The 27,767-nt window shown below is 50.1% G+C and overlaps 1 protein-coding gene across 4 annotated transcripts in view; it reads left to right on the plus strand.

Annotated features, from left to right (window-relative positions):
* rapgef2b (Rap guanine nucleotide exchange factor 2b) overlaps positions 1-27,767 on the plus strand; it is a 61,889-nt gene that overhangs the window by 26,193 nt on the left and 7,929 nt on the right. For 2 of the 4 annotated variants that reach the window (XM_056599914.1, XM_056599915.1), the window contains exons 7-23: positions 11,176-11,307; positions 15,629-15,806; positions 16,779-16,915; positions 17,335-17,493; positions 17,605-17,757; positions 18,033-18,197; positions 18,647-18,754; positions 19,417-19,620; positions 19,721-19,829; positions 19,987-20,147; positions 20,964-21,082; positions 21,772-21,929; positions 22,865-23,105; positions 23,549-23,932; positions 24,255-24,466; positions 24,755-24,878; positions 25,673-25,696. In XM_056599914.1, the coding sequence (XP_056455889.1) occupies positions 11,176-11,307; positions 15,629-15,806; positions 16,779-16,915; positions 17,335-17,493; positions 17,605-17,757; positions 18,033-18,197; positions 18,647-18,754; positions 19,417-19,620; positions 19,721-19,829; positions 19,987-20,147; positions 20,964-21,082; positions 21,772-21,929; positions 22,865-23,105; positions 23,549-23,932; positions 24,255-24,466; positions 24,755-24,878; positions 25,673-25,696 (2,768 nt within the window). The remainder of the gene's footprint in view (positions 1-11,175; positions 11,308-15,628; positions 15,807-16,778; positions 16,916-17,334; positions 17,494-17,604; positions 17,758-18,032; positions 18,198-18,646; positions 18,755-19,416; positions 19,621-19,720; positions 19,830-19,986; positions 20,148-20,963; positions 21,083-21,771; positions 21,930-22,864; positions 23,106-23,548; positions 23,933-24,254; positions 24,467-24,754; positions 24,879-25,672; positions 25,697-27,767) is intronic. The other 2 variants (XM_056599916.1, XM_056599917.1) reach the window with 1 other exon arrangement.

The following is a 27,767-nucleotide window of genomic DNA, read 5'->3' on the forward strand; positions in this document are numbered from 1 at the left end:
TGGCTGTGATGGACGGTGGGTTGAGGAGTGCCTTTGATTGGACGGTGGGTTGAGGAGTGCCTGTGATTGGATGGATGTTGATTTTGTCTCCGCCCCTTGCTATGGTTGGTTGGTTCTACTGATGTTGGTTCTACTATGGTTGGTTCTACTATGGTTGGTTCTACTGATGTTGGTTCTACTGATGTTGGTTCTACTGATGTTGGTTCTACTGCGGTTGGTTCTACTGATGTTGGTTGTACTGATGTTGGTTCTACTGCGGTTGGTTCTACTGATGGAGGTTCTACTGATGGAGGTTCTACTGATGGAGGTTCTACTGATGGAGGTTCTACTGATGGAAGTTCTACTGCGGTTCGTACTGCTGATGTTGGTTCTACTGATGTTGGTTCTACTGATGGAAGTTCTACTGCGGTTGGTTATACTGATGTTGGTTCTACTGATGTTGGTTCTACTGCGGTTGGTTCTACTGCGGTTGGTTCTACTGCGGTTGGTTCTACTGATGTTGGTTCTACTGCGGTTGGTTCTACTGCGGTTGGTTCTACTGATGTTGGTTCTACTGCGGTTGGTTCTACTGATGTTGGTTCTACTATGGTTGGTTCTACTGATGGAGGTTCTACTGATGGAAGTTCTACTGTGGTTGGTTCTACTGATGTTGGTTCTACTGATGTTGGTTCTACTGCGGTTGGTTCTACTGATGGAAGTTCTACTGCGGTTGGTTATACTGATGTTGGTTCTACTGATGTTGGTTCTACTGCGGTTGGTTCTACTGCGGTTGGTTCTACTGCGGTTGGTTCTACTGATGTTGGTTCTACTGCGGTTGGTTCTACTGCGGTTGGTTCTACTGATGTTGGTTCTACTGCGGTTGGTTCTACTGCGGTTGGTTCTACTGATGTTGGTTCTACTGCGGTTGGTTCTACTGATGTTGGTTCTACTATGGTTGGTTCTACTGATGGAGGTTCTACTGATGGAAGTTCTACTGTGGTTGGTTCTACTGATGGAGGTTCTACTGATGTTGGTTCTACTGATGTTGGTTCTACTGCGGTTGGTTCTACTGCGGTTGGTTCTAATGATGTTGGTTCTACTGCGGTTGGTTCTACTGATGTTGGCTCTACTGTTGGTTCAACTCATTGTGGGTTGAGGTGTGTGGCTGTGATGGACGGTGGGTTGAGGAGTGCCTTTGATTGGACGGTGGGTTGAGGAGTGCCTGTGATTGGATGGATGTTGATTTTGTCTCCGCCCCTTGCTCCTGGGAAGAGGAGGAGAGCTTGTTTCACACACGTTTTTTCTCTACCCAGCATGCATCTGGGGTAGAACAGTTTGGTTCATTCCTGACATTCCAAGCTTTTCCCTGGAGAACGTTCCACTAAAACGTTCCTCAAAACAAACTGCTGTGATGTTCCGTTGTCTCTGAATCTACCTCCTCTACTATAGTACAACTACTATCACTATACTACTACACTACCACTACTATACTACTACAATACTACTAAACTAGCAATACTAATACTACTATGATACTACTACACTACCAATAATATTACTACTACTTTACTACTATCACTATACTACTACACTACCACTACTATTACTACTACTACGATACTACTACACTAGCAATACTATTACTACTACTTTACCACTATCACTATACTACTACACTACCACTACTATTACTACCACTATGATACTACTACACTTCCAATACTACTACGACACTACCAATACGATTACTACTACTATATTACTACTGCAATACTACTACTACTAATCTCTCTCTCTCTCGCTCTCTCTCTCTCTCTCTCTCTCTCTCTCTCTCTCTCTCTCTCTCTCTCTCTCTCTCTCTCTCTCTCTCTCTCTCTCTCTCTCTCTCTCTCTCTCTCTCTCTCTCCATCTCTCCATCTCTCCATCTCTCTCTCTCTCTCTCATGGTCCTCTATCTCGCTCTCTCGTCACGCACCACTCTGCTCTGCCTCCCGCTGCGCCCCGTAGGAAGGATGGAGCTGTTACCGTGACAACCAGCACTATTCCCAGATGGTACCCACTCCATCCACATGTACGAGAGAGAGAGAGACAGAGAGAACTTGATGATTCTGACGAGCAGAAAAACAAAATTGCTGTTAAAATGCTGCCTTGCCCAAGAGCACAAGTGTCATGTTTCTCTCTCTATCATCCTCTGCCTCTCGTTCACTTCCAATCAGCATCTCTACCTCCCCTCTTTCTAGCCCCCTTCTCTCATTATTACCATCCCTCTCTCTCATTCTCTTTTTCTCATTCTCTGTCTCTCTCAGTACCTTGTGGCTTCACTAGGGGGTGTGGCCTGGTATCACCTAGCCTAGCGCTGAAGGCAGACAGCTTAGCATTGCGTTAGTGTGTAGATGTGTATCGTTAATTGGACAGTGTGTTGTGTAGATGTGTGTTTATCTGCTTTCTGGCACACCTCCAACTCAAATCTCATTATTCGCTGGCCTTGATGATGTCATGTTTAGATTCATGTGTTCACTGGTCTTGATGATGCCATGTTTAGACGCATGTGATCATCAGACTGATCTATCCAGTGTTTTATTGTGTTTTGACGGAGAGAGGTAGAGAAATATAAATACTGAGAGATAGAGACAGGGAGAGAGGAGAGAAGGAGACCGGCAGAGAGAAGGTGGGAGAGAGAGGGGAGGGAGGGAGAGAGAGAGAGAGAGAGGGGAGGGAGGGAGAGAGAGAGAGGGGAGGGAGGGAGGGAGGGAGGGAGGGAGGGAGGGGGAGAGGGGGAGAGAGAGAGAGAGAGAGAGAGAGAGAGAGAGAGAGAGAGAGAGAGAGAGAGAGAGAGAGAGAGAGAGAGAGAGAGAGAGAGAGAGAGAGAGAGAGAGAGAGAGAGATACAGAGATACAGGGAGGGAGAGAGAAGAGAAGGAGACAGGGAGAGAGAAGAGAAGAGAAGGAGACAGGGAGAGAGAAGGAGGAAGAGAGAGAGACAGGGAGGGAGAGAGAAGTGAAGGAGACAGGGAGAGAGAAGGAGGAAGAGAGAGAGACAGGGAGGGAGAGAGAAGAGAAGGAGACAGGGAGAGAGAAGGAGGAAGAGAGAGAGACAGGGAGGGAGAGAGACTGGGAGAGAGAAGAGAGTAGGAGGGAGGGAGAGAGAGAGACAGGGAGGGAGGGAGGGCGAGACACAGGGAAAGCGAGAGCGCTCTGCACTGTGTTTCTATTTTTAGGTGTTCTTTGTGACGAGCTGCAGGTAGGAGAGGCCTTGTAGAGAGACACCTCACAGACCAGCACCACTCCTTTACCTGTTTGCAGCACCCTGTTAGCCTGCAGCACCCTGTTAGCATGCAGCTCCCTGTTAGCCTGCAGCACCCTGTTAGCATGCAGCTCCCTATTAGCATGCAGCTCCCTGTTAGCCTGCAGCTCCCTGTTAGCCTGCAGCACCCTGTTAACATGCAACACCCTGTTAGCCTGCAGCACCCTGTTAGCATGCAGCACCCTGTTAGCCTGCAGCTCCCTGTTAGCCTGCAGCTCCCTGTTAGCCTGCAGCACCCTGTTAACATGCAGCACCCTGTTAGCCTGCAGCACCCTGTTAGCATGCAGCACCCTGTTAGCCTGCAGCACCCTGTTAGCATGCAGCACCCTGTTAGCCTGAAGCACCCTGTTAGCATGCAGTCCGCACCGTGCTACCACTACCACACCATGCTACTACTAGCTCTCCCGTGTCTAACTTGTATCATGTCAACATCAGATGTTTGTGCGGTTCACCTGACAATGAAAGTGTTTGTGTGTGTGTGTGGTGATGAGGTGGTGTTCTGTTGTGCGATAAAGCCCGCCGCCGTAGTGCTCCTCGCCTGTCTTTGTGTTGTGCTGAATGGGGAGCGGTGCATTGTGGGGGACGGTGGTTTAACAGCTAAAGAGCTGTGGCAGCAGTCTATGAATCTATCGCTTTATCTCATCTAATGCGTCCACTTATGGACCGCCCACGTGTGTCTGTTTATACACACCGCCGGTCACATGACCGCCAGTCACATGATCCGCTGGCCAGGCCTCAAAGAGTCAGCTGTGACCTCACCTCGCTGCTATTGGTGGAGGCCAGCCTCTCGAGGCCCGCCCCCTCCCTCATAGACCTGTCTGTTCCTAGAAGACAGACAGGGGAGGGGGGCGGGGGGCCCGCTCCCCAGACGCATCCTGGTTGCCGTGGTGACTGTACGATGCCCCCACCCCCCCCTCACAGACCTTTATGTTCCTAGAAGACCCTGGGGGGAGGGGAGGGGAGGGGGCGGCTACCAGAAGCATCCCGGTTGTCGTGGTGACGGTGCGATGCCCCTCCCCTGGTGATTGTCAGGGGAGTAATGAATGGATTTTCCTACGCAGCACCTGAGCTTTGTGTTGTTGTGAAGCATTACATCATGGGGGGGGGGGTCATGACGACGGCCCCCTCCTCCTCTCTCAGCCAGCCACCGTCCCCTCACCATGACAACATGGATGCTCATGAGAGGTGTCACAATGGATGCTGAGGAGATGATTCGCTTGGTAAAATATTCATCACACTTCTGCCTGTGAGAGAGAGAGAGAGAGAGAGAGAGAGAGAGAGAGAGAGAGAGAGAGAGAGAGAGAGAGAGAGAGAGAGAGAGAGAGAGAGAGAGAGAGAGAGAGAGAGAGAGAGAGAGAGAGAGAGAGAGAGAGAGAGACTCTTACTGCATATCTGATGTTGATGTGATCTACGTTACCCTGATGCTGCCAGTGATTGCTTGAATATACAAAACAATGATTCATTGATAGGCAACGTGGTTACTCATTATTGAACAGCTAATGCAATTGCTATTCCAAAGACATGGGTTGACCTCGGTGATGACAGAAGTATCTCATGTACTCATTACATATAATATCAATGTTGTTCTGTTTGTCTCTTTGTACTGCCGTTAATTATATATTAGAAGGTTAGAGTTGGAGAACGGGGGATATGGCTTGGTTGGATAGGTGTGGAAACAGGCCTGGTTTAGCTGATATGCAGTTACATGGTTATATGTCGTAGCAGCATTTGAAGGGACGTTTTGGTGAATTTGTGGTATTTTATGATGTTTGTGGTTTGTTGGTGATGTTTGTGGTCTGTTGGTGATGATGGTGGTCTGTTGGTGATGCTGGTGGTCTGTTGGTGATGCTTGACGGTGTGTATGTGATGTGTGTGGGATTTGTATGTGATCTATTGTCTCTTCAGCCTCCCAGCATCAGCACTGCTCTTGTCATTTAAATCCTCATTCAGATGATATCTGGCTGTCAGTCAGCCCCATCTCTCTCTGCTGTCACCACGGTAACCAAAGGTCCTGGGGGGCAGGTCAAAGAGTCGCCGTGGTTACTGCAGTTGATTGACAGGATGACATCACCGCCGCTGCCAGTGAATCCACCTCTCTGGGTTCATCAGATCTGACTCTGGTTCAAGACTGTAGCTAGTGCTATCTTTAGCTAGTGCTGTTTGTAGCTAGTTCTATCTATAGATAATGCTGTCTGTAACTAGTGATGTCTTTAACTAGGGCTGTCTGTAGCTGGGGCTGTCTGTAGCTGGGGCTGTCTGTAGCTAGTGCTGTCTGTAGCTAGTGATGTCTGTAGCTAGTGATGTCTGTAGCTAGTGCTGATGTAGCTAGTGCTATCTTTAGCTAGTGCTGTCTGTAGCTATTTCTATCTATAGCTAATGCTGTCAGTAGCTAATGCTGTCAGTAGCTAATGCTGTCTGTAGCTAGCTAGTGGTGTCTGTAGATAGTGCTGTCTGTAGCCAGGGCTGTCTGTAGCTAGGGCTGTCTATAGCTAGGGATGTCTGTAGCTAATGCTGTCTGTGGCTAGTGGTGTCTGTGGCTAGGTATGTCTGTAGCTGATGCTGTCTGTAGCTGGTGCTGTCTGTAGCTGTTGCTGTCTGTGGCTAGGGCTGTCTGTAGCTGGTGCTGTCTGTAGCTGTTGCTGTCTGTGGCTAGGGCTGTCTGTAGCTAGAGCTGTCTGTAGCTGGTGCTATCTGTATCCACAACATCTGTTCTGTGAAATAAAGCAGTACAGGCTTGATAACTCTAAGCAGTCATAATGAATAGTCTCTCTCTCGCTCTCTCTCCCTGGTCCTGTTACTATGCCAACAGCCTCTCTGTGCTCTAGCACTGTGGAGTGATAATGACATTACTCTCCCATCTCCATCCCTCCTCTACCTCCTCCTCTTCTTCCATTTTGTAGATTCCCTCTTCTTGCTTCTCTGTTATCTATGTATTTCTCAATCCTGCTGTGTTTTATCTGTCTCTCTCTACCCCTCCTCCCCTTCTCTCGACTCCTCTCATCTCCTGGTGTGGAGATGAGAGGATGAAGGGGTAGAGGATGAGAGAGGAGGAGAGAGGATGAGCTCTCTCCTCCTCTACTCTCTTCCTCATCTCCTCTCCTCTCTCCTCATCTCCTCTTCTCCTCTCACCATCTCTGCCGGCCAGGTTTGAAACCAGCCTATCTACGCTCTCGTAGCCCTGCCGAGTTTCTCCGCCTCTCTCCCCCCTCCCTCCCTCCCTCCCTCCCTCCCTCCCTGGTTCAGTCACAAACAGACCCAGAGCGCTAACAAAGCCGGGACCAATGGTGGCGTCTCCCCCTCTCTCTAAATAGTCTAATGGTGCGTTAAGGCGTGTGTGAGTGCGGAGTGTGTGTTTGTGAGCTCGGTGTGTGTGTGTGAGCTCGGTGTCTGAGCTCCGTCAGTGTGGGGAGGCGTGTGTGTGTGCGCGTGTGTGTGAGCGTCACAGGCGCGAGAGGCGGAGGAGGTGGGAGAGGAGAGCTAGGGAGTGAAAGTGCTGTCAGCCATTTTTGCTATTTTTTTCCCCCTGCTTCTATTTTCTATTTTCTGCCTTTCATCGGCGGGAGGTGCTGACAGCGAGGAGCAGGAGGAGGTGCTAGCGGGAGAGGAGCACATAGGTGCTGTCTTTGTGCTGAAAAGGGAAGATCTGAATCTTTTGATTCATCCTCCTCCTCCTCCCGTCTGTGGGAGCAGCAGCTGCCGGGAGCGGGCAGAGCAGGAGACGAGAGGAGGAGACGAGAGGAGGAGGCGCAGGTTCCTCCTGCCGGTCCTGCTCTTTAGAGGGGAGAAAACGATCGCTGTAGCGGGGAGGAAGAGGGAGAAGAAGGAGCGAGGAGCACGCGGAGACCGTAGCAGGGGAGGGAGGAGGAGGGGAGCGCGGGTTGAGGAGGAGCAGGATGTGAGATGAGGCTGCTCCTCCTGTGATCACCATGAAGCCGTTAGGAGGAGCTGAGCCTCATGGATCGCCCGGCCACCCCGAGAGGAGCCCGGTGAGTACAGGGGGAGGAGGAGGAGGAGGAGGAGGAGGACCGGCGACCTGCTGACGGTCTGACAGTGCAGAGAGGGCGTGTGTGTGTGTGTGTGTGTGTGTGTGTGTGTGTGTGTGTGTGTGTGTGTGTGTGTCTCTGTGTGTGAGTGTGTTAATGTCGACCCCATTAAGTTTAACGACGCACTTAGGGGCGACGTAGTTTGATCGTATCGGCACGGCAACGCACGACCATCAAACCCCCGCCGTGACACCCTGCCCCCCCGCCCCCCCCCCCCCCCCCCCCCCCCTGCCAGCTGGCATGGAGCAGGCTGAGGCTGGGTTAGCTTGGGGCTAGCATAGCTCTGGGCTACTCCTAGCATAGCTTGTTGATAATGTAGCTTTTGGTCAAACTGCTAGAAGCAGGAAACCTGACCGGAGCTAGCCCAGGGGCTAGCATAGAGCTAGCCCAGGGGCTAGCATAGAGCTAGCCCAGGGGCTAGCATAGAGCTAGCCCAGGGGCTAGCATAGAGCCAGCCCAGGGGCTAGCATAGAGCCAGCCCAGGGGCTAGCATAGAGCCAGCCCAGGGGCTAGCATAGAGCCAGCCCAGGGGCTAGCATAGAGCCAGCCCAGGGGGTAGCATAGAGCAAGCCCAGGGGCTAGCATAGAGCCAGCCCAGGGGGTAGCATAGAGCAAGCCCAGGGGCTAGCATAGCAGTCGGTACTTCAGACACAAATGTATTGATAACATGTCACTACTGCAACTGGCATCAGTGGATCTGTTACCCAACACACACACACACACACACACCCATGCACACACGCATACACACACAGACACACACATCCGAAAGTGACCCGCGACACTGAAGGGGTTCCTGTTTCATAGGTTAAGTACCCAGTCAGAGGTTCAGCCAGGCTGGACCAAGCTACGTAGCTACCTAGCATGGAGCAAATGCTTGCGGCTACCTGAAGTGCTATGTGTTGGAGTTAAAAGAGCTCTTCGTAGCTAGAGCTGGATGAATAGAGTCCAACAGAGAGACATTTTAACATGGTTGGTCAGTCTGTTGCAGAGCAGAACCCTCAGCCTGTGATGGTGGTCTGTCTGTCCCTAGTGGAGTCTCTCTCTCTCTCTCTCTCTCTCTCTCTCTCTCTCTCTCTCTCTCTCTCTCTGTGTCTGTGTGTGTGTGTGTGTGTGTGTGTGTGTGTGTGTGTGTGTGTTGATGTCCACAGTATTAATGAAGTCCTGTGTAAATAGTAATCAACGTCAGCAGCAAGCTGTCTATAAGAGACATCAGATGAGACTAGGACCCCGACCCTGTGAGGGCGAGGGGGTCTAGATAGAGGGTCAGGGACCCCTTGAGGGGGTCTAGATAGAGGGTCAGGGACCCAGTGAGGGGTCTAGATGGGGGGCTTCTGGACCCTGTGAGGGGGTCTAGATGGAGGCTCTGGTCCTGCTCATTGCTCAGTCGTAGATGCTGTGGATCCTGGTGAATTGACGTGTGGATTAAGGACCAGATGGGTCTGAGCGACCTTGGCTCTCAGATTAATGTCAGTGTAAGAGATTGAGTTTGTCTCTCCCTTAGTGAAATGAGGGTGAGAGGATGAGGTGCAGGTGGTGAGGCGGGCGGCCGCTGGTGTTCTGAAGCCCGAGGGAGGGACTCTAATCCCTTGATCCCCACGAGGTCGCCTCCTTCTGGAATGTTCCCTCACTCCTGGAGCGCTGGAACACTGTTGTCGTAGTGACGGCTCGTCGTTGGTCCTGTCACGATGACGGAGTTGTCAGGGTGGAGGCCTGCTGCTAGCCAGTTCCTGGTGGAAGCGGTTTCCTGGTGGTAGTTTCCTGGTCATTTCTTGGACGTTTCCTGGTGATGGTAGTTTCCTGGTGGTGGTCGTTTCCTGGTCGGTTCTTGGGGGTGGTAGTTTCCTGGTAGTTTGCTGTCGTTTTCTGGTTGTGCTAGTTTCCTGGTTGTGGTCGTTTCCTGGAGGTGGTAGTTTCCTGGTAGTTTCCTGTTGGTGGTACTTTCCTGGTCGTTTCCTGGTCGTTTGTTGATAGTTTCCTGGTGGCAGTCCCCCTGGCCGGTGCAGTGGTCTTAAGGCGCTTGTTAGCCGGGTGTCAGCGCACGGCGGCTCCAGGATCTGGGTCATTAGCTGTAATCTGAGGAGCAACATCGACGTGGGGCTACACGGAGACGGGCGAGATTTAGCGCGGGTTTAATCCACGGGCGACAGCTGACAGCCAATACCCTGGCTCCGGGTTCCTCCTCTGGCTTCAGTAGGTCACCAGGGATCTGTACAGCATAGGCGTGCTTACAGCCAAGCTAAGGTAGGAGGCTAACCATGTAGCTGTGTGATGTATAGTGCAGGAGGATAACCATGTAGCTCTGTGAGTGTTGTGATGAAAAGTGTAGGAGGCTAACCATGTAGCTGTTTAGCTCTGTGTGATGTTAAGATTAGGAAGCTAACCATGATGCTATGTGAATGTTGTGATGTATGTGCAGGATGCTAACCATGTATGATATTTCCTGATGTAGCCTGAACTGCGTAGCGGTGCCCAGTGGCTAGCATAGCTTAGCGTAGCGGCAACGGTGCGTGGATCAGTTTCTGAGGAAGCGGGTCAGAGGGGGCCGGCTTATTGACCGCCCCCGGATGACCTGATTAGAGAGAGAAAGGACTGTGGCCCCGCCCCTCCAGAGTGCGGGGCCAGTAGAACACAGACCATCAGGACCAGTAGAACACAGACCATCAAGACCAGTAGAACACTGACCATCAGGACCAGTAGAACAAAGACCATCAGGACCAGTATAACACAGACCATCAGGACCAGTGGAACACAGACCATCAGGACCAGTAGAACACAGACCATCAGGACCAGTGGAACACAGACCATCAGGACCAGTGGAACACGGACCATCAGGTCCAGTGGAACACAGACCATCAGGACCAGTAGAACACAGACCATCAGGACCAGTAGAACACAGACCATCAGGACCAGTAGAACACAGACCATCAGGACCAGTAGAACCAGCCTCTACGGAGGTCATATCTGGTGTGTATTTAGCAGCTGGAAATTAAAGCTGTTGATTGGTCTGCGTAGCACAGTGCCGTCCGGGGGGGGGGGGTGAGAGAGGGAGAAAGAGAGAGTTCAGTAGCGTTGGAGAGGAAGGTGGTGTTCAATCAGCTACGTCACGCGGTGTTATCATTCAGAGGTGCTTGAAGTCTTCTGAAGCGGGGTGTTTGAGGGTTGTAAATATTCTGCATCCGGAGGTTCAGGGGCTGAATAAAACATCCGACCATGAAATATTCATCTCTGGGCGTTTGAAGCGGTTTAGTGGCGTCTTTAAGGACCTCCAGGTCAGCGTGAAAGGCCTCCTTCCATAGATTCATGGAAATAACGTAAACATGCAGAATCACAACGCCTGAAATGAGTCCTTTAGAAAGTGATGGTTCTTCATCTCTCTGCTCTGCTCCGGAGAGTAGATGATCACAGCTCTGTCTGTAGAGCTGTCTGTAGACTGCTCTACTGCTGATCAGAGAGCAGATGATCAGTGCTCTGTCTGTAGAGCTGTCTGTAGACTGCTCTACTGCTGATCAGAGAGCAGATGATCAGTGCTCTGTCTGTAGACTGCTCTACTGCTGTTCAGAGATCAGCAGTCAGAGCTCAGTCTGTAGAGCTGTCAGTCGACTGCTCTGTGTAGAGCTGTGTGTCCAGTTGGTTCGCACTGGGTTGGGGGTTAGACTCCAGGCCAACAGGTTCTTAGTGTACAGATCTCGACCTTCTGTCTGTCACTGTGAACACATGAGCCAGTGACTCCATGAGTGGGTGCTAGGTTCTCACGTGAATGGATGGTGACTGAGTGAGTCCCAGGCAGCGTGTGTGTGTGGAGCGCTCTGACCAGGGATGTGTGTATGTGTGTGTGTGTGCGTGTGCAGCTCCCTGCAGACCTGGCCCGGCTCCACCTGGCCGATGGCCCTCACTCCCAGGTGACACACGGCTCCTCCAGCCAATCAGGATGTAGTGTCACCAGTGACTCTGGGAGCAGCAGCCTATCAGACCTTTACCAGGTAAGCCCCTCCTCCCAGAGAGACTAACCAATCATAACCTAGTTAGATAACTAGTTATTTAGCACCCAGCCCCGTAACCATGATGAAGGTCTGAAGCTCTGGTTCATGTTCACTCACTCAGTCATAAGTACACACACTCTCTTCCTCAACACTCACGCCCTCCTGTGTCAGTTGACGGGTGTTAAAGCTATTAGAAGCTAATCCTCTTAGCTCCCTGCCCTCAGCCTATTGGCTGTTACACCGTCACCTGCTGGAGAGGGGAAACAGAGTGTGTGTGTGTGTGTGTGTGTGTGTGTGTGTGTGTGTGTGTGAAACATAGTCTCCCTCTTCCTCTCAGTGTATAAATAGTCATGTTTGTTATCTGCACAGCTCTCTCTCTCTCTCTCTCTTTCTCTCTCTCTCTCTCTCTCTCTCTCTCTCTCTCTCTCTCTCTCTCTCTCTCTCTCTCTCTCTCTCTCTCTCTCTCTCTCTCTCTCTCTCTCTCTCTCTCTCTCTCTCTCTCTCTCTCTCTCTCTCTCTCTCTCTCTCTCTCTCTCTCTCTCTCTCTCTCTCTCTCTCTCTCTCTCTCTGGTGGTAACATTCTCTTGGATCTCCATTCTCTAATGTAGTTGGACGATGTTAAGTGCTGGTTTATCACCAGCCTGTGTTTTTATCTCTCCATTCTATCGGTGCTTTATACCAGAGCGCCACAGTGTTTGACTGGAGGTCAGGGGACAGATCTATGGTATCTAGATCTATCATTCATCACTAGAGCTGCACATCGCTGGCTGTGTGGGCGGGGAGCGTGTGGGCAGAACGTCTGGCTCAACAAAGACTGCTGGTTCTATGAGTGTCCCTGAGCAAGGCACCTCAACCCATCTGCTCCTCTGAGCTGAGTGTGGAGGTGTATGAAGGGGTGATTTGGCGTATGAATGAGTGAACACGTGTGTGAATGGGTGTATGAATGGGTGTGTGTGTGTGTGTTGTGCGTTGCTGGGAGTGACCACAGGTCACTGGGCGCTACATGCTGCCCAGCTGAACTCTGGCTGTGCCTCAGCATCCTGACTGGTGTGACTGTGGATCCCAGCCCAGACCGGTGACCTGTCAGCCACAGGGGTCAGAGACTGGGACTCAGGACTCAAGAGTCCGCCATTTGTGAAGACCTGTACTTATGGTCTCCTGGTTCTCAGAGTCCACTGCACGCACACACACAGACACACACACACACACACAGAGACACAGACACACACACACACACACACACACACACACACACACACACACACACACACACACACACACACACACCAGTGGCGGCTGGTCGTTTTTAAAGTGAGGGAGGAAGGACCGCGCGCTTGTTGCCATTGGCCTGCTTGCACTGTTGGTGTATGGTGGCATAAGAATGTGAGACCTAAGTTGTTTCAGGGTGTTTTGGTGAACTACAAAATAGTAGGGAGGGATAGTTATGTGAATAAATTGGATATAAAGCCACCAGTGGCATCACTGTAATTTGAAAGCTGGTGGGCAGCAAGTATTGGAAATGGACTACAAGGGCAGAAGGAAAGGATGCAAAGCCCATTAGTCAAATCAGGCCTACTCTTGATTTGTAAAAGTAAATCTGGGCCTATTTTTGCCCTCAATGAATGAAGTTATTGGTTGTAATTTAGCTATGTTTATTTTCAGGTACAATTGTTTTAAGAAAAGACTGACCAAAAGTGATGCCATTTAAAATCCATCATGCTCTGAATCATTCACCCTTTCCACACCATTTCCACAATATCAAACAGAACGGTCAGAGTAGCAAACTAGCAAAAGAACGAGAACATATTCTAGATTCAACCTGATCTATACTAGGCATGGTGCCTAGCAAGGAAAGTCGCATAGCAGCACCAACGTGAACTTGACACTAGTTGTGGCGTTTGGTTGCCCTATCAAGATTTTTCACATCAGGGAAACCATGAACAGCCCACGTTGGAGATTTGCCATTATTCATTAGCAAACAGGGCCAGCAATACAGTCGATTGCTAGTAATGCCATGAGTAAGCCATGAGTACCTAGCAAGCCATGTAGCACCCACAACACTGACGTTGCCATTACTTTTGGTGATCTCGATTTTGCGAAGTGGTCTACCTTTTTCTTTGGTCGCTAACTTAGCACTGTAACTCAATGAATAGAATGCTTTGTGTAATTAAACATGAACAATGTCCTCTGTTTCCAATGTTTCCATTGTACACTTTTGCAAATGTTAGAATCTCGTTATCCTTCAGATGATTTCACCTGCTTTGCGTCTCTTAGACAGAGCGGCAATGCGGGCAGAGCGGGTTGGTTTGTTATCGACAGCGTTGCCAGATTGGGTAAATTTCCCGCCCAATGATAATTTTCCCAACATAAAGCGGTTAAAAGTAGCCCAATTGGGTGGGAAATCTGCCCAATCTGGCAACACTGCTCACCAGCCAGGGATCCTGCTGATTGGTTCATAGCGCAGCGCGACTAGATTTCTGCGCGAATCAGACGCCTGTAAGGTCACACCAACTCAGAGGAGGACTTTCCTCCTCTCTCCCATTGAAACCCATGTTATTCACCGGCCGCCAGTACTTTCTGAGAAATGAATGGGAGTCAACGGAGGCTGAGGGAGGACCTTCCTCCCTGAAGTAATTGTCAAAAGGCGATAGGGGGTGCTAATGTCCCTTTACCCAGGGAAACGAACATTATATTCAAAGGCATTAAAGTAGTCATATTTAAGGGCATTAATTCATAACAGTAGTCTGGGCAATCTACATTTTTTATTCTCAACAATGTTAAGGAGGATCTTCCTCCCTCTCCTCAATGGAGAAGCCTCCACTGACACACACACACACACACACACACACACACACACACACACACACACACACACACACACACACACCTCCACTGACACACACACACACACACACACACACACACACACACACACACACACACACACACCATCCTGTCATCTTGACGGAGGACTTCTAGTTGTACTACTGGAGTACTAGCAGTACTTCTAGTTGTACTACTACAGTACTAGTTATACTACTGGAGTACTCAGAACAGCTACTGATCGCGACGTTGTCAGGTGTTATTAGTAATGTATGATTCTTATGTTAAACCTTATTATCACTGATGTTGATGGTCAATCAGAGGGGCGTGGCCTGGCTTTGTGTCTCTAAGCCCCTCCCCCTCTGGCCCTAGCCCCGCCCTGCCACGCCTGGCTTGGTGACAGCTGGCCAATCGCAGGCTGTTTTGAATCATTGATGATGGCACTTTGGTCACATGGTGTTTCAGGAGCAGGGGGGGGGAGCAGGGAGGAGGAGGAGGGTTGATGAAGAGGAGGAAGGGCAGGTCATTTGAGGAGGAGGAGGAGGAGCAGGTCATTCGAGGAGGAAGAGATGCGTTTGTACCGACTGTTTTTTTTTGGTTCTTCTAAAGCTCTGGATGTGGTCCAGTGTGTTCAGGTACCGAGATCTACCCTCTATATCTCTATATCTGTCTCTCTCTAGATCTCTATATCACCTCATCTATCTGTCTCTCTAGATCTCTATATCCCCTTATCCATCTGTCTCTCTCTAGATCTCTCTTATATCACCTTATATATCTGTCTCTCTCTAGATCTCTATATCACCTTATATATCTGTCTCTCTCTAGATCTCTATATAACCTTATCTATCCCCCTAGATCTCTCTATATCACTTTATTTATCTCTCTTGATCTCTCTATATCACCTTATCTATCCCTCTAGATCCCTCTATATCACCTTATCTATCTCACTCTATATATATCTCCTTATCCATCTATCACCCTATATCTCCATATAACTTTATCTCCCTATGTCTCAATCTATCTCTCTCCCTATATCTCTCTACATCTACATCTTGTGTCTGTGTACAGTGTGTAGTGTTCCTGTGTAGTGTGTCTGTGTACAGTGTGTCTGCGTGTAGTGTGTGTGTGTGAGCAGTGTGTCTGTGAGCAGCAGGTAGGGCAGGAAGGAACACACAGGATTGTCAGTTATTTCGGTAGATGTGACATCGTATTGCTGTGTTTGCACATGGCGGTGGAGCTGATGAGATGAAGGGTGGAGCAGGTGGAGCTGATAAGATGAAGGGTGGAGGAGGTATCTGCTGCTGACCTCATGTGCTGATGTGCTGTGTGTCCTGGTTTGGATCACTATCCTCGTTCGACCAACAGACCAAACTCTATCCTTTAACACAACTCTGTTCTCTGTTCTCTCTCTCTTTCTCTTTCTCTTTCTCTCTCTCTCTCTCTCTCTCTCTCTCTCTAATGTCTCTCTAATGTCTCTCTCTCTCTCTCTCTCTCCCAGGCGACTGAGGGTGACAGCGGGGACATGGACCTCAGTGGTCTCCCTGAGACCGCCGTGGACTCTGAGGAGGACGATGATGAGGAGGAGCTGGAGCGGGCGTCGGACCCCCTGATGAGCCGGGACATCGTGAGGGACTGCCTGGAGAAAGACCCCATGGACCGGACCGACGACGACATCGGTGGGTTCTGGTCCTGGTTCTGGTCCTTGTTCTGGGGAAGAGGAACAGCAGTCTGTCTCACTGGTCTGTCTGGGCAGCCTCATATGAGGAAGAGGAGGATACAGCCACCCCTCCCCCCCCCCCCCCCCTTGTGTTTTCTAGGTCACCCCTCCTCTCCCTCCCACCACATTAAACTTTCATCGCCGCCTCGCGCACGCCTCTGTTGCCGTGCCAACCCCAGGTCAGCCCAGCCCAGACTACCGCTGGGGGAGGGGGCGGGTGTTGGGGTCCCTGGGTTCAGTCTGAGTTCTGTAGCGTCTTAGCTTAGCAGCACTCTGCCCAGCGGAGCCTAGCTCCCACGGCCCTGGAGTTAAGGGGCACTGTGATGCTAGCTCCCAGAGCCCTGGAGTTAAGGGGTGCTGCAATGCTAGCTCCCAGAGCCCTGGAGTTAAGGGGTACAGTGAGGCTAGCTCCCAGAGCCCTGGAGTTAAGGGGCTCTGTGATGCTAGCTGCCAGACTACAGTTCAGATCCCTTATGGGCGGCCTGACGGCTCCAGTTGGTTGGACCATAAAGGGGTCAGAGGTCATATCGACCGAGGCATCAGAGCGGAGCAGCGAGGAGACAAGCTTTCACTGGAGGTTGTTCAGGCAGACCGCTCAGTCCGCTCTCATGCATGCCCTCACGTGCACGCTCCTGTCCAACATGAGATCAGACTGTCCTCTGTCTCCTCTGGCTGTCAGGAGTCATCTCAACCTCTCTCTCTCTTTCCTGTACCTCGCTCTCTTTCTCCTTACTTCTTCATCTCTCTCTCTCTCTCCTCTCTCTCGCTCTCGCTCTCTCTCTATTGCTCTCCCTCTCTCTCTCTGGCGCTCTCCCTCCTGACCTGTCCCTCTCTCTCCTGACCTGTCTCTCTCTCTCCTGACCTGTCTCTCTCACTCTCTCTCTACCGCTCTCTCCCTCTCTCTCCTGACCTGTGTCTCTCTCTCCTTCAGAACAACTGCTGGAGTTCATGCACCAGCTGCCGGCCTTCGCCAACATGACGATGTCCGTGCGCCGTGAGCTATGTGCGGTGATGGTGTTCGCCGTGGTGGAGCGCGCCGGCACCGCCGTGCTCAACGACGGAGAGGAGGTGGGTGTGTCTACAACATGTTGTGTCTATAACATGTTGTGTCATTGTGTATATAACATGTTGTGTTGTGTATCGCATGTTGTGTATACAACTTGTTGTGATGTGTATAACATGTTGTGATGTGTATAACATGTTGTGATATGTATAACATGTTGAGTATATGGCTTGTTTTAGCATTGTGTATAGAACATATTGTATAATTGTGTATAGAACATGTTGTATTGTGTATATTACATTTTGTATTGTGTATATTACATGTTTTATAACATGTTGTGTGTATAACATGTTGTGTTGTATGTATAACATGTTGTGTTGTGTGTGTGTGTGTGTAACATGTTTAACATGTGTTGTGTGTATAACATGTTTGATAACATGTTGCATGTATATAACATGTTGTTTAACATGTTGTGCTGCTCCAGCTGGACTCGTGGTCGGTGATCCTGAACGGCTCGGTGGAGGTGCTCCACCCAGAGGGCCGGGCGGAGATCCTCTGCATGGGGAACAGCTTCGGGGTCAGCCCCACCCTGGAGAAGGAGTTCATGAAGGGGGTGATGAAGACCAAGGTGGACGACTGTCAGGTACAGACTGACAGACAGACAGACAGTCAGACAGACAGTCAGACAGACAGACATTGTTTTGGGTGCAGATGGGTGGTGTCTAACCCCTGGTTTGGTTTGTTTTGGGTGTAGTTTGTGTGCATTGCGCAGCAGGACTACTGCTGCATCCTGAATCAGGTGGAGAAGAACATGCAGAAGGTGGAGGAAGAGGGCGAGATCGTCATGGTGAAGGAGCACCGAGAGCTGGACCGGACCGGGACCCGCAAGGGCCACATCGTCATCAAGGTGAAGACCCCCTCAGAGACCAGCTAGGACCCGGTCCCTCAGAGACCAGCTAAGACCTGGTCCCCCAGAGACCAGCTAGGACCTGGTCACCCACAGACCAGCTAGGACCCGGTCCCCCAGAGACCAGCTAGGACCCGGTCCCCCAGAGACCAGCTAGGACCCGGTCCCCCAGAGACCTGCTAGGACCTATAAAATATCTGGTAATTGTTCTTGACAATAACAATCCTCCTCCTCTTCCTCCTCTTCCTCGTCCTCCTCCTCTTCCTCGTCCTCAGGGTACGACAGAGCGTCTGACGATGCACCTGGTGGAGGAGCACTCGGTGGTGGACCCCACCTACATCGAGGACTTCCTGCTGACCTACCGCACCTTCCTGTCCAGCCCCATGGTGGTCGGCAAGAAGCTGCTGGAGTGGTTCCACGACCCCAGCCTCAGGGACAAGGTAGGGGTCACGACCTTTCCCCTCTAACCCTCAGCCTCAGGGACAAGGTAGGGGTCACAACCTTTCCGCTCTAACCCTCAGCCTCAGGGACAAGGTAGGGGTCACGACCTTTCACCTCTAACCCCCAGCCTCAGGGACAAGGTAGGGTTCAAGACCTTTCACCTCTTACCCCAGCCTCAGGGACAAGGTAGGGTTCACGACCTTTCACCTCTAACACCCAGCCTCAGGGACAAGGTAGTGGTCACGACCTTTCACCTCTAACACCCAGCCTCAGGGACAAGGTAGTGGTCACGACCTTTCACCTCTAACCCCCAGCCTCAGGGATAAGGTAGGGGTCACAACCTTTCACCTATGACCCCAAGTCTCCTAGGTAACGTGTGTTGACGGTCTTTCTCCTAGGTGACGTGTGTTGAGGGTCTCCTAGGTAACGTGTCTTGACGGTCTCCTAGGTAACACGCGTGGTGCTGCTGTGGGTCAACAACCACTTCAACGACTTTGAGGGCGACGCGGCGATGACCCGCTTCCTGGAGGAGTTCGAGAACAACCTGGAGAGAGAGGTGAGAGAGCAGACCGTTATAACGTCATAACATAGCATCATAACATGACAACATAACCTAGAACAAAGCATCATGAATAACCTACATCATAACATAGCATCATAACATGACAACATAACCTAGAACAAAGCATCATGAATCACCTATAACATCCTAACATAGCATCATAACATGACAACATAACCTAGAACAAAGCATCATGAATCACCTATAACATCCTCACATATCATCATAACATGACAACATAACCTAGAACAAAGCATCATGAAATAACCTATAACATCATAACATAGCATCATAACATAACCTATAACATAGCATCATAACATAGCACAAAAAACAAAACAAAAAACATTTGCACAAGGCAAGCCGATGCACTTCTCCATTTTAAGAGCATTAAAATGAGAACAATTAATGGGACAAAGAAAGGGATGTTTAGCATAGAAAAAAGATTTGCAATTAATCGTGAGTTAACTGACATTAATGTGATTAATCGCTATTAAATATTTTAAGCGCTTGACAGCACTAATCATAACCTATAACATAACATACCGTTATATCATAACCTATAGCATCATAACATGCCGTTGTATCATAACATCATAACATAGTATCCTAACCTATAACACCATGAGCTTTAACACCTAGCCTGTGTGTTCCAGAGGATGTGCGGCCACCTGCGGCTCCTGAACATTGCGTGCGCGGCGAAGGCGAAGGCCCGCGTGGTGACGCTGACCCGGGCCTCGCGGGACGCCCCGCTGGCCTTCAGCCTGCTGGGGGGGCAGGACAAGGGCTTCAGGGTGTTCATCGACGCCGTGGAGCCCGGGAGCAAGGCAGCAGAGAGCGGCCTGAAGAGGGGAGACCAGGTCAGGGCCAGGGCTCCACCACTCTCACCGTACCAGACGTCTGGAGCAATGACATAAACTCACCTAGTCTGTCCGTCTGTCTGTCTGTCTGTCTGTCTAGATCCTGGAGGTCAACGGTCAGAACTTCGAGAACGTCCAGCTGATGAAGGCCAACGAGATCCTGAAGAACAACACCCACCTGTCAATCACGGTGAAGACCAACCTGCTAGGTGAGCGGTCACCGGAAACACAGACCAACCGCAACCTCTATCCATTTTTAATGTAACATTCATTTGATAAATCTCTCTCTCTCTCCCTCTCTTCCTCCCGCCCTCCCCCTCTCCCCCTCTCTCCCTCCCCTCTCTCTTCCCCCCCCTCCCCCCTCAGTGTTTAAGGACCTCCTGGCCCGCCCGGACCAGGACCCCTCTGAGGGGGAGGTGGAGGAGGAGGTGGAGAGGAAGAACGGCGCCCCCCACCTCCCCAAGATTGGAGACCTGAAGAAGGCTAGCCGCTTCTCCATCCCCGACCTGGCTGTGGACGTGGAGCAGGTCTGCTCTCAATATCACCTTAACATCACATTAACATCACCTACAACATCACATTAACATCACCTACAACATCACATTAACATCACCTTAACATCACCTAGAACACCACATTAACATCACCTAGAACATCACATTAACATCACCTTAACATCACCTAGAACATCACAACATCACCTACAATATCACCTAGAACATCACAACGTCACCTACAATATCACAACATCACCATAACATAAACTAGAACTTCCTACCGAGCATCTTAATATGACCTAGAACAAACCGAGCATGGTAACATAACCTAAAACGTCAAACTGAGCATGGTAACATGACCTATAACATCAAACCGAGCATGGTAACATGACCTATAACATCAAACCGAGCATGGTAACATGACCTATAACAAACCGAGCATGGTAACATGACCTATAACATCAAACCGAGCTTGGTAACATCACCTATAACAAACTGAGCATGGTAACATGACCTATAACAAACCGAGCATGGTAACATGACCTATAACAAACTGAGCATGGTAACAGGACCTATAACATCAAACCGGGCATGGTAACAGGACCTATAACAAACCGAGCATGGTAACAGGACCTATAACATCAAACTGAGCATGGTAACAGGACCTATAACATCAAACCGGGCATGGTAACAGGACCTATAACAAACCGAGCATGGTAACAGGACCTATAACAAACCGAGCATGGTAACAGGACCTATAACAAACCGAGCATGGTAACAGGACCTATAACAAACCGAGCATGGTAACAGGACCTATAACATGGCTCCCTCCCTCTCTCCCCTCAGGTGCTGGCCCTGGAGAAGAGCAGCAAGAAGGGGAAAGGCGGCACGGTGGGCGGCCGCAACAAGCTCAAGAAGATCTTCGACAAGACACTCACCAGCATCCTGCCCCCAAAGCCCTACAAGTAAACAGCACAACAATAACACAACAACAACACAATAACAATAACACAACGCTCACCAGCATCCTGCCCCCAAAGCCCTACAAGTAAACAACACAACAAACACAATAATACACAACAACAATAACACAACAACACAATAACACAACGCTCACCAGCATCCTGCCCCCAAAGCCCTACAAGTAAACAACACAACAACACAATAATACACAACAATAACGCAACAACAACACAAGACAATGCTCACCATCAATAAATAATAATATACTAGACATATATCAGTAAATATTCATATGCTAGACATGCATCAGTAAGTATTCATATACTAGACGTGTATCAGAAAGTATTCATATACTAGACATACATCAGTAAGTATTCATATCCTAGACATGTATCAGTAAGTATTCATGTACTAGATATATATTAGTAGATATTCATATACTAGACATATCAGTATTATTCATATACTAGTAGACATACATTATATCATTAAGTATTCATATACTAGCACTATAAGTGTGGGCGTGTACCTCTCAGTGTTCACTTCCTCTCAGACAGGCAGTGCTGGTGACATTATTGGATGTATGTTGATGGCTTTGACTCCACCTTTCCCCTACACAACACCGCCCCCTGCCTGCGACCGACAGAACTGCTCCCTCACCCCGCCCGCCCTCTCCCTCCTGTTTCCATAGCGACGTGGCGGTGGGCCAATCGCAGGACGACAGCATCGTGGGTATGAAGCAGTCCAAGCAGATCCCGGCGGCGCTGCCCGTCAGCGGGAACCTGTCCTCCTCCAACCCCGACCTGCTGCAGACACACCATCGCATCCTGGACTTCAACAACCAATCAGGTGAGGGCTGACCGCATGTCACCTGCTCATATACAGTATACTGTGTAAAGTAGGATATATACAGTATACTGGATGATATACATATAAACCGTATGCAGTATGATATAAACAGCATACAGTATGATATATATACAAACAGTATGCAGTATTATATGTACAGTATTCAGTATGATATATACAGTATACTGGATGATATATAAAGTATACAGTATGATATATACACACAGTGTGCAGTATGATATATACAGTATACAGTAGGATATATACAGTATATAGTATTTATATAGACACACAGTATACAGGGTGATGTATACAGTATACAGTATGATATATCCAGTATACAGTATGATATACAGTATTATAGAGATACAGTAAACAATCATATATAAAGAATACAGTTTAATATACAGTATTATACAGTAAACACTAATTATGATATATAGTATTATATATGCAGTATACAGTATGATATATACAGTATACAGTATGATATACAGTATTTTATACAACGGGTGGCTTAAATCCAGCGATCTGATTGGTTCCTAACTGTTTGCATATCACTCCGCGCCTGGAATTAGAAACGTTTAAAAAGTATAGAAGTAGTTGTATAAAAGCAATTGCATGGTTCACTGAAGCCTAAAAATATGTTGAATGATGGGAGATGGTGTAAATGTTGTTACTCCGGGAGTGAGCAAGGCGATGGAGAGACTAACGAAAGCTTAGGCACACGGTGAGTGAACTGCTCCATATGATAAATTGCCGGCGAACCGCTCTCGCCGAGCCTTCTCTCGGAGAGACGCTAAAGTGTGTTGCATAGCGACCGTCGTGCATTTTGAACGACGGTCTGGGGGGGGTCCCCTGTGCCCCCCCCCAGACCTCTCGGACCAGGTCCTGGGGGGGTAGAGTACTAAGTGGTCCCCTGTGCATCCCCCCAGACCTCTCGGACCAGGTCCTGCGGGTGTTCAAGGCGGACCAGCAGTCGCGGTACATCATGATCGGGAAGGACACCACGGCGCGGGAGGTGGTGGCGCAGAGCATCCGGGAGTTCGCACTGACCGCCGCGCCCGACGCCTACTCGCTGTGCGAGGTGTCCGTCACCCCGGAGGGCGTGATCAAGCAGAGACGCCTCCCGGAGCAGCTGTCCAAGCTGGCCGACCGCATCCAGCTCAGCGGCAGGTCAGACCCGCACACTCCCCCGCACACCCCCCTCTCCCTCCTGACTCTCCCTCCTGACTCCCCCTCCTGTCTCCCCCTCTCCCTCCTGACTCCCCCTCCCCCTCCCGACTCCCCCTCCCGACTCCCCCTCTCTGACTCCCCCTCACCCTCCTGACTCCCCCTCTCTGACTCCCCCTCTCCCTCTCTGACTCCCTCTCTCTGACTCCCCCTCTCTGAGTCCCCCTCTCCCTCCTGACTCCCCGTCTCTGTCTCCCCATCTCTGACTCCCCCTCTCTGACTCCCCCTCTCTGACTCCCCCTCTCCTTTCTGAGTTGTTTCACTTGTTCTGCAGTAAAAAAGCGTGCATAAACAAAGTTTGATTCGATCTGCAGCCAGCCTTCCCCCATCCCCGCGGTAACCCCTCCCCCGTCTCCGTGGTAACCCCCCCCCCCCCCCCCCCCCAGGTACTACCTGAAGAGCAACATGGAGACGGAGACGCTGTGCTCGGACGAGGACGCCCAGGACCTCCTGCGGGAGGGCCAGATCTGCCTGCTGCAGCTCAGCACGGTGGAGGTGGCCACGCAGCTCAGCATGCGCGCCTTCACGCTGTTCTGCGCCATCGAGCCCACCGAGTACATCGACGACCTCTACAAGCTGCGCTCGCGGCCCGGCCCCGCCGCCCTGAAGCGCTTCGAGGACGCCATCAACCAGGAGACCTTCTGGGTGGCCAGCGAGGTGACGCGGGAGCCCCACCAGCTCAAGAGGATGAAGACCGTCAAGCACTTCATCAAGATCGCCCTGCACTGCCGCGACTGCAAGAACTTCAACTCCATGTTCGCCATCATCAGGTGAGCATCAGGGGCCCGGCTGGGGGGCCTGGTCTGGTCTGGTCTGGGGGGGGGGGGGTCTGGGGGGTCTGTGGGGTTGGTCTGGTCTGGGGGTCTTGGGGGGGTCAGGGGGTCTGTGACGGTCCGGTCTGGGGGTCTTTGGGGGGGTCTGGTCTGGTGTGGGGTCTTGGGATATGTGGGGGCTTCACCCAGCAGTTTGATTCCCAGCTCAGGTTCTCTTGTTCTTCCACCACTGGACCATATGAACCCACGTCTACCTGTAGCCTCGCTCCTCTGTCCCCTCTGACCTCTGACCTCTGCCCTCTGCCCTCTGCCCTCCCAGCGGTCTGAACCTGGCCCCGGTGTCCCGGCTGCGGGGGACCTGGGAGAAGCTGCCCAGCAAGTACGAGAAGCTGTTTGGGGACCTGCAGGACCTGTTCGACCCGTCCAGGAACATGGCCAAGTACCGCAACGTGCTCAACAACCAGAACCTGCAGCCGCCCATCATACCGCTGTTCCCCGTCATCAAGAAGGACCTCACCTTCCTCCACGAAGGTAGACCCCGCCCCCTAGACCCCGCCCCCTAGACCCCGCCGCCTAGACCCCCACCCCCTAGACCCCGCCCCCTAGACCCCCACCCTTCTACACCTTCCTCCTACCCCCTAGACACCACCCTCCTACCTCCATCCTCCTACCCCCACCCTCCTAGCCCCACCCCCTACACCCCACCCTCCTACCCCTCTTCACCTCCTACTGCTCCTCCCCTCCTACTCCTCCTCACCTCCCCCTCCCACAATGCATAGCGGCGTGCGGACGTCCTCCTGACTTGCCGTCTGTCCCCAGGGAACGACTCCAAGGTGGACGGGCTCATCAACTTTGAGAAGATGAGGATGATCGCCAAGGAGATCCGCCACGTGGGCCGCATGGCGTCCGTCAACATGGACCCCGCCCTCATGTTCAGAACCAGGTACCCTCTAGAACCAGGTACCGTCTAGAACCAGGGCTCCTCTAGAACCAGCATCAGGGCTCCTCTAGAACCAGGACCAGGTCTCCTCTAGAACAGAACCAGGACCAGGTCTCCTCTAGAACCAGGTTCCCCATGGCCCGGTTCCTGTATTTGTTCTGTACCATGTGCAGCAGACCTGCTGGTCCGCCTCGCTAGCATCACTGGTTCAGCTCAACAAGTCCACGCCTCTACTTCAGCAGCCGTCTCCTTGACGACCGTTTCCTTAGCGACCGGCTCCTCCCACTCTGTCTGTCTAACGTGTGTTGCTGGTGGCCTACGTGTTTGTCCAATCATAACCTCTCTCTGGGTCTGTGGGTCATGTGAAGTCCTCTTCCTGGTTCTGTGGTCATGTGATCCCTCTGCTCCTCATGTGATTGGTTACTGCTTCTCTTTGGTGATCTTGGTGATCTGTCCTGTCCTAAGCTTGTCTTCTCTCTCTCCCACACACTCTCACTCTCTCTGACTCTCTCTGACACTCTCTCTGTCCCTCTTTCTTTCTCTCTCTCACACACTCTCTCTCTCACTCTCTGTCTCTCTCTCCCTCTCTATCTCTCTCTCTCTGTCTCTCCAACACACTCTCTCTCTTACACTTTCTCTCTCTCTTTCTCTCTCTACCACACACTCGCTCTCTCGCTCTCTCTCGCACTCTCTCTCTCGCTCTCTCTCTCTCTCTCTCTCTCTCTCTCTCCCTCCCTTCTCTCTCTCCCTTCATTCCTCTCTTCCTGCTGCTGCTTCTCTGTGGTGACTTCCTGTAGGAAGAAGAAGTGGAGGAGTTTAGGGTAAGTCTTCAGCGCCCTTTAACCTCTGACCTTTATCCTCTGACCTGTCCCCTTTAACCGCTGACCTCTCCATGGCCTTGATTTCTGCTACTTCCTTCAGCGCTTGCCTTTGATTCGTCACCCTAACATTATGTCACTCTTGCCATAATCAGCTCCACCAATCAGACAGCTGCATCTGAAACCAGGGGTGCCCAATACGCAGGTCAATGTCGACCGGTCGATCAGTCCAGGGCTCATTGATCATTTGGGAACTTAATTATCCAACCATGAGGACATGTGCCACCTCCTCAACATTATCTGGCTCTCCTTATTTATGCCATTCTGCCTTTTCCCAAATGAAGATTATTAATCCAAATGCCGTTCCACCATAACTGATGGTCATTTGGAGCCTGCTTGAGACAAGCTCCCAGCAGCTACTGTTCGGACTATGAAACCCTGGCTGACTCCATTTAGTCCAAGTCGTCAGAATATATATGAACAAATATTTGTTTAGTATTTTTTTATGTAGGTAGATCATTTTGACCTGCTCATTTTGAAAGTAGCTCCCAAGCCGGAAAAAGTGTGGGCACCCCTGTACTGTACTGTAGACTACCGTATATCTACTGTACTGTACTGTAGAGATTACTGTATATCTACTTTACTGTACTGTAGAGACTACTGTATATCTACTGTACTGTACTGTAGAGACTACTGTATATCTACTCTACTGCTCTATACTGTAGAGACTACTGTATATCTACTCTACTGCTCTATGCTGTAGAGACTACTGTTTATCTACTGTACTGTAGAGACTACTGTATATCTACTGTACTGTACTCTACATTAGAGACTACTATATATTAGGGCTGTACGGTATGGACTAAAATGTATATCACGGTATGATTTGAGGAATAGACGGTAACGGTATTATATCACGGTATGTTAACTTTATCTTCTAATTTCGATATAAATTCCTCTGAAGGGGTAAAATACTGGAAAGGCAGCAAAACCGCATAAAAAAAAAATTAAAATCTATTCTCAAGTTACTTCCATCTCTGAAAAACACTAATGTTTAATAGTATGGATTTGTTTCTCCACTTGCTTGCGGACCTCGCCGTATAGTTTTGGCATCTCAATTTGGCTGAAGTGTGTGCGGGCATGTAACGCGTACTTGGGATCGAGTGTTTTGACCATCTCTTTAAAGCCCTTTCTATCGACATTTTGAAAGGGAACCATGTCCACACAGGTAAACAATGACAACGTTTGTCATCTCGTTCCACCACTGGCATTTTGTTGTAAGGACTGGTTTTCAAAATGCCTGCGGAAGCAATGTCTGATTGCAGAGATGGCTTCACGCTACCAGCGTCTGTCTCATACGTTGTGGAATGAGAGCTTGTGAAGGGACTATTGCGCAAGCACGCAGGAGCGCTTGCTGCGCACCTGCGTACTTGCGCAATAGCATACTGCCTGAGAATGCAGTATCGCTGTCAATCTGTCCCTGGGAAAAGTAACGTGGTGCCGAATTGAAAAAGGAACTATGTTTCGTTACCATATTTTCAGTAGTTGCTCGTAACTTTACTTTTTACATGAAAAAGTAGTTAGGGAACTGTATTAACGCATTGCTTACTTTGTTACGCGTTACACACAACATTGTCTACCGGTCCCGAGGTAACGTCAAAATCCATACCGTAGGGCAAATTCACACCGGTATACCTTCAGCACCGTTTATACCGTACACCCCTACTGTATTTCTACTGTACTGTACTGTAGAGACTACTGTATATCTACTGTACTGTAGAGACTACTGTATACCTACTGTACTGTAGAGACTACTGTATATCTACTCTACTGTACTGTAGAGACTACTGTATATCTCTACTCTACTGTACTGTAGAGACTACTGTATATCTACTGTACTGTAGAGACTACTGTATATAATAATAATAATAATAATAATAATAATACATTTAATTTAGAGGCGCCTTTCAAGACACCCAAGGTCACCTTACAGAGCATATAGTCATCATACATATCTACTGTACTGTACTCTACATTAGAGACTACTGAATATCTACTGTATTGTACTCTGCTG

The sequence above is a fragment of the Gadus chalcogrammus genome, chromosome 10 (genome assembly GCF_026213295.1).
Source record: "Gadus chalcogrammus isolate NIFS_2021 chromosome 10, NIFS_Gcha_1.0, whole genome shotgun sequence".
NCBI lineage: Eukaryota > Metazoa > Chordata > Actinopteri > Gadiformes > Gadidae > Gadus > Gadus chalcogrammus.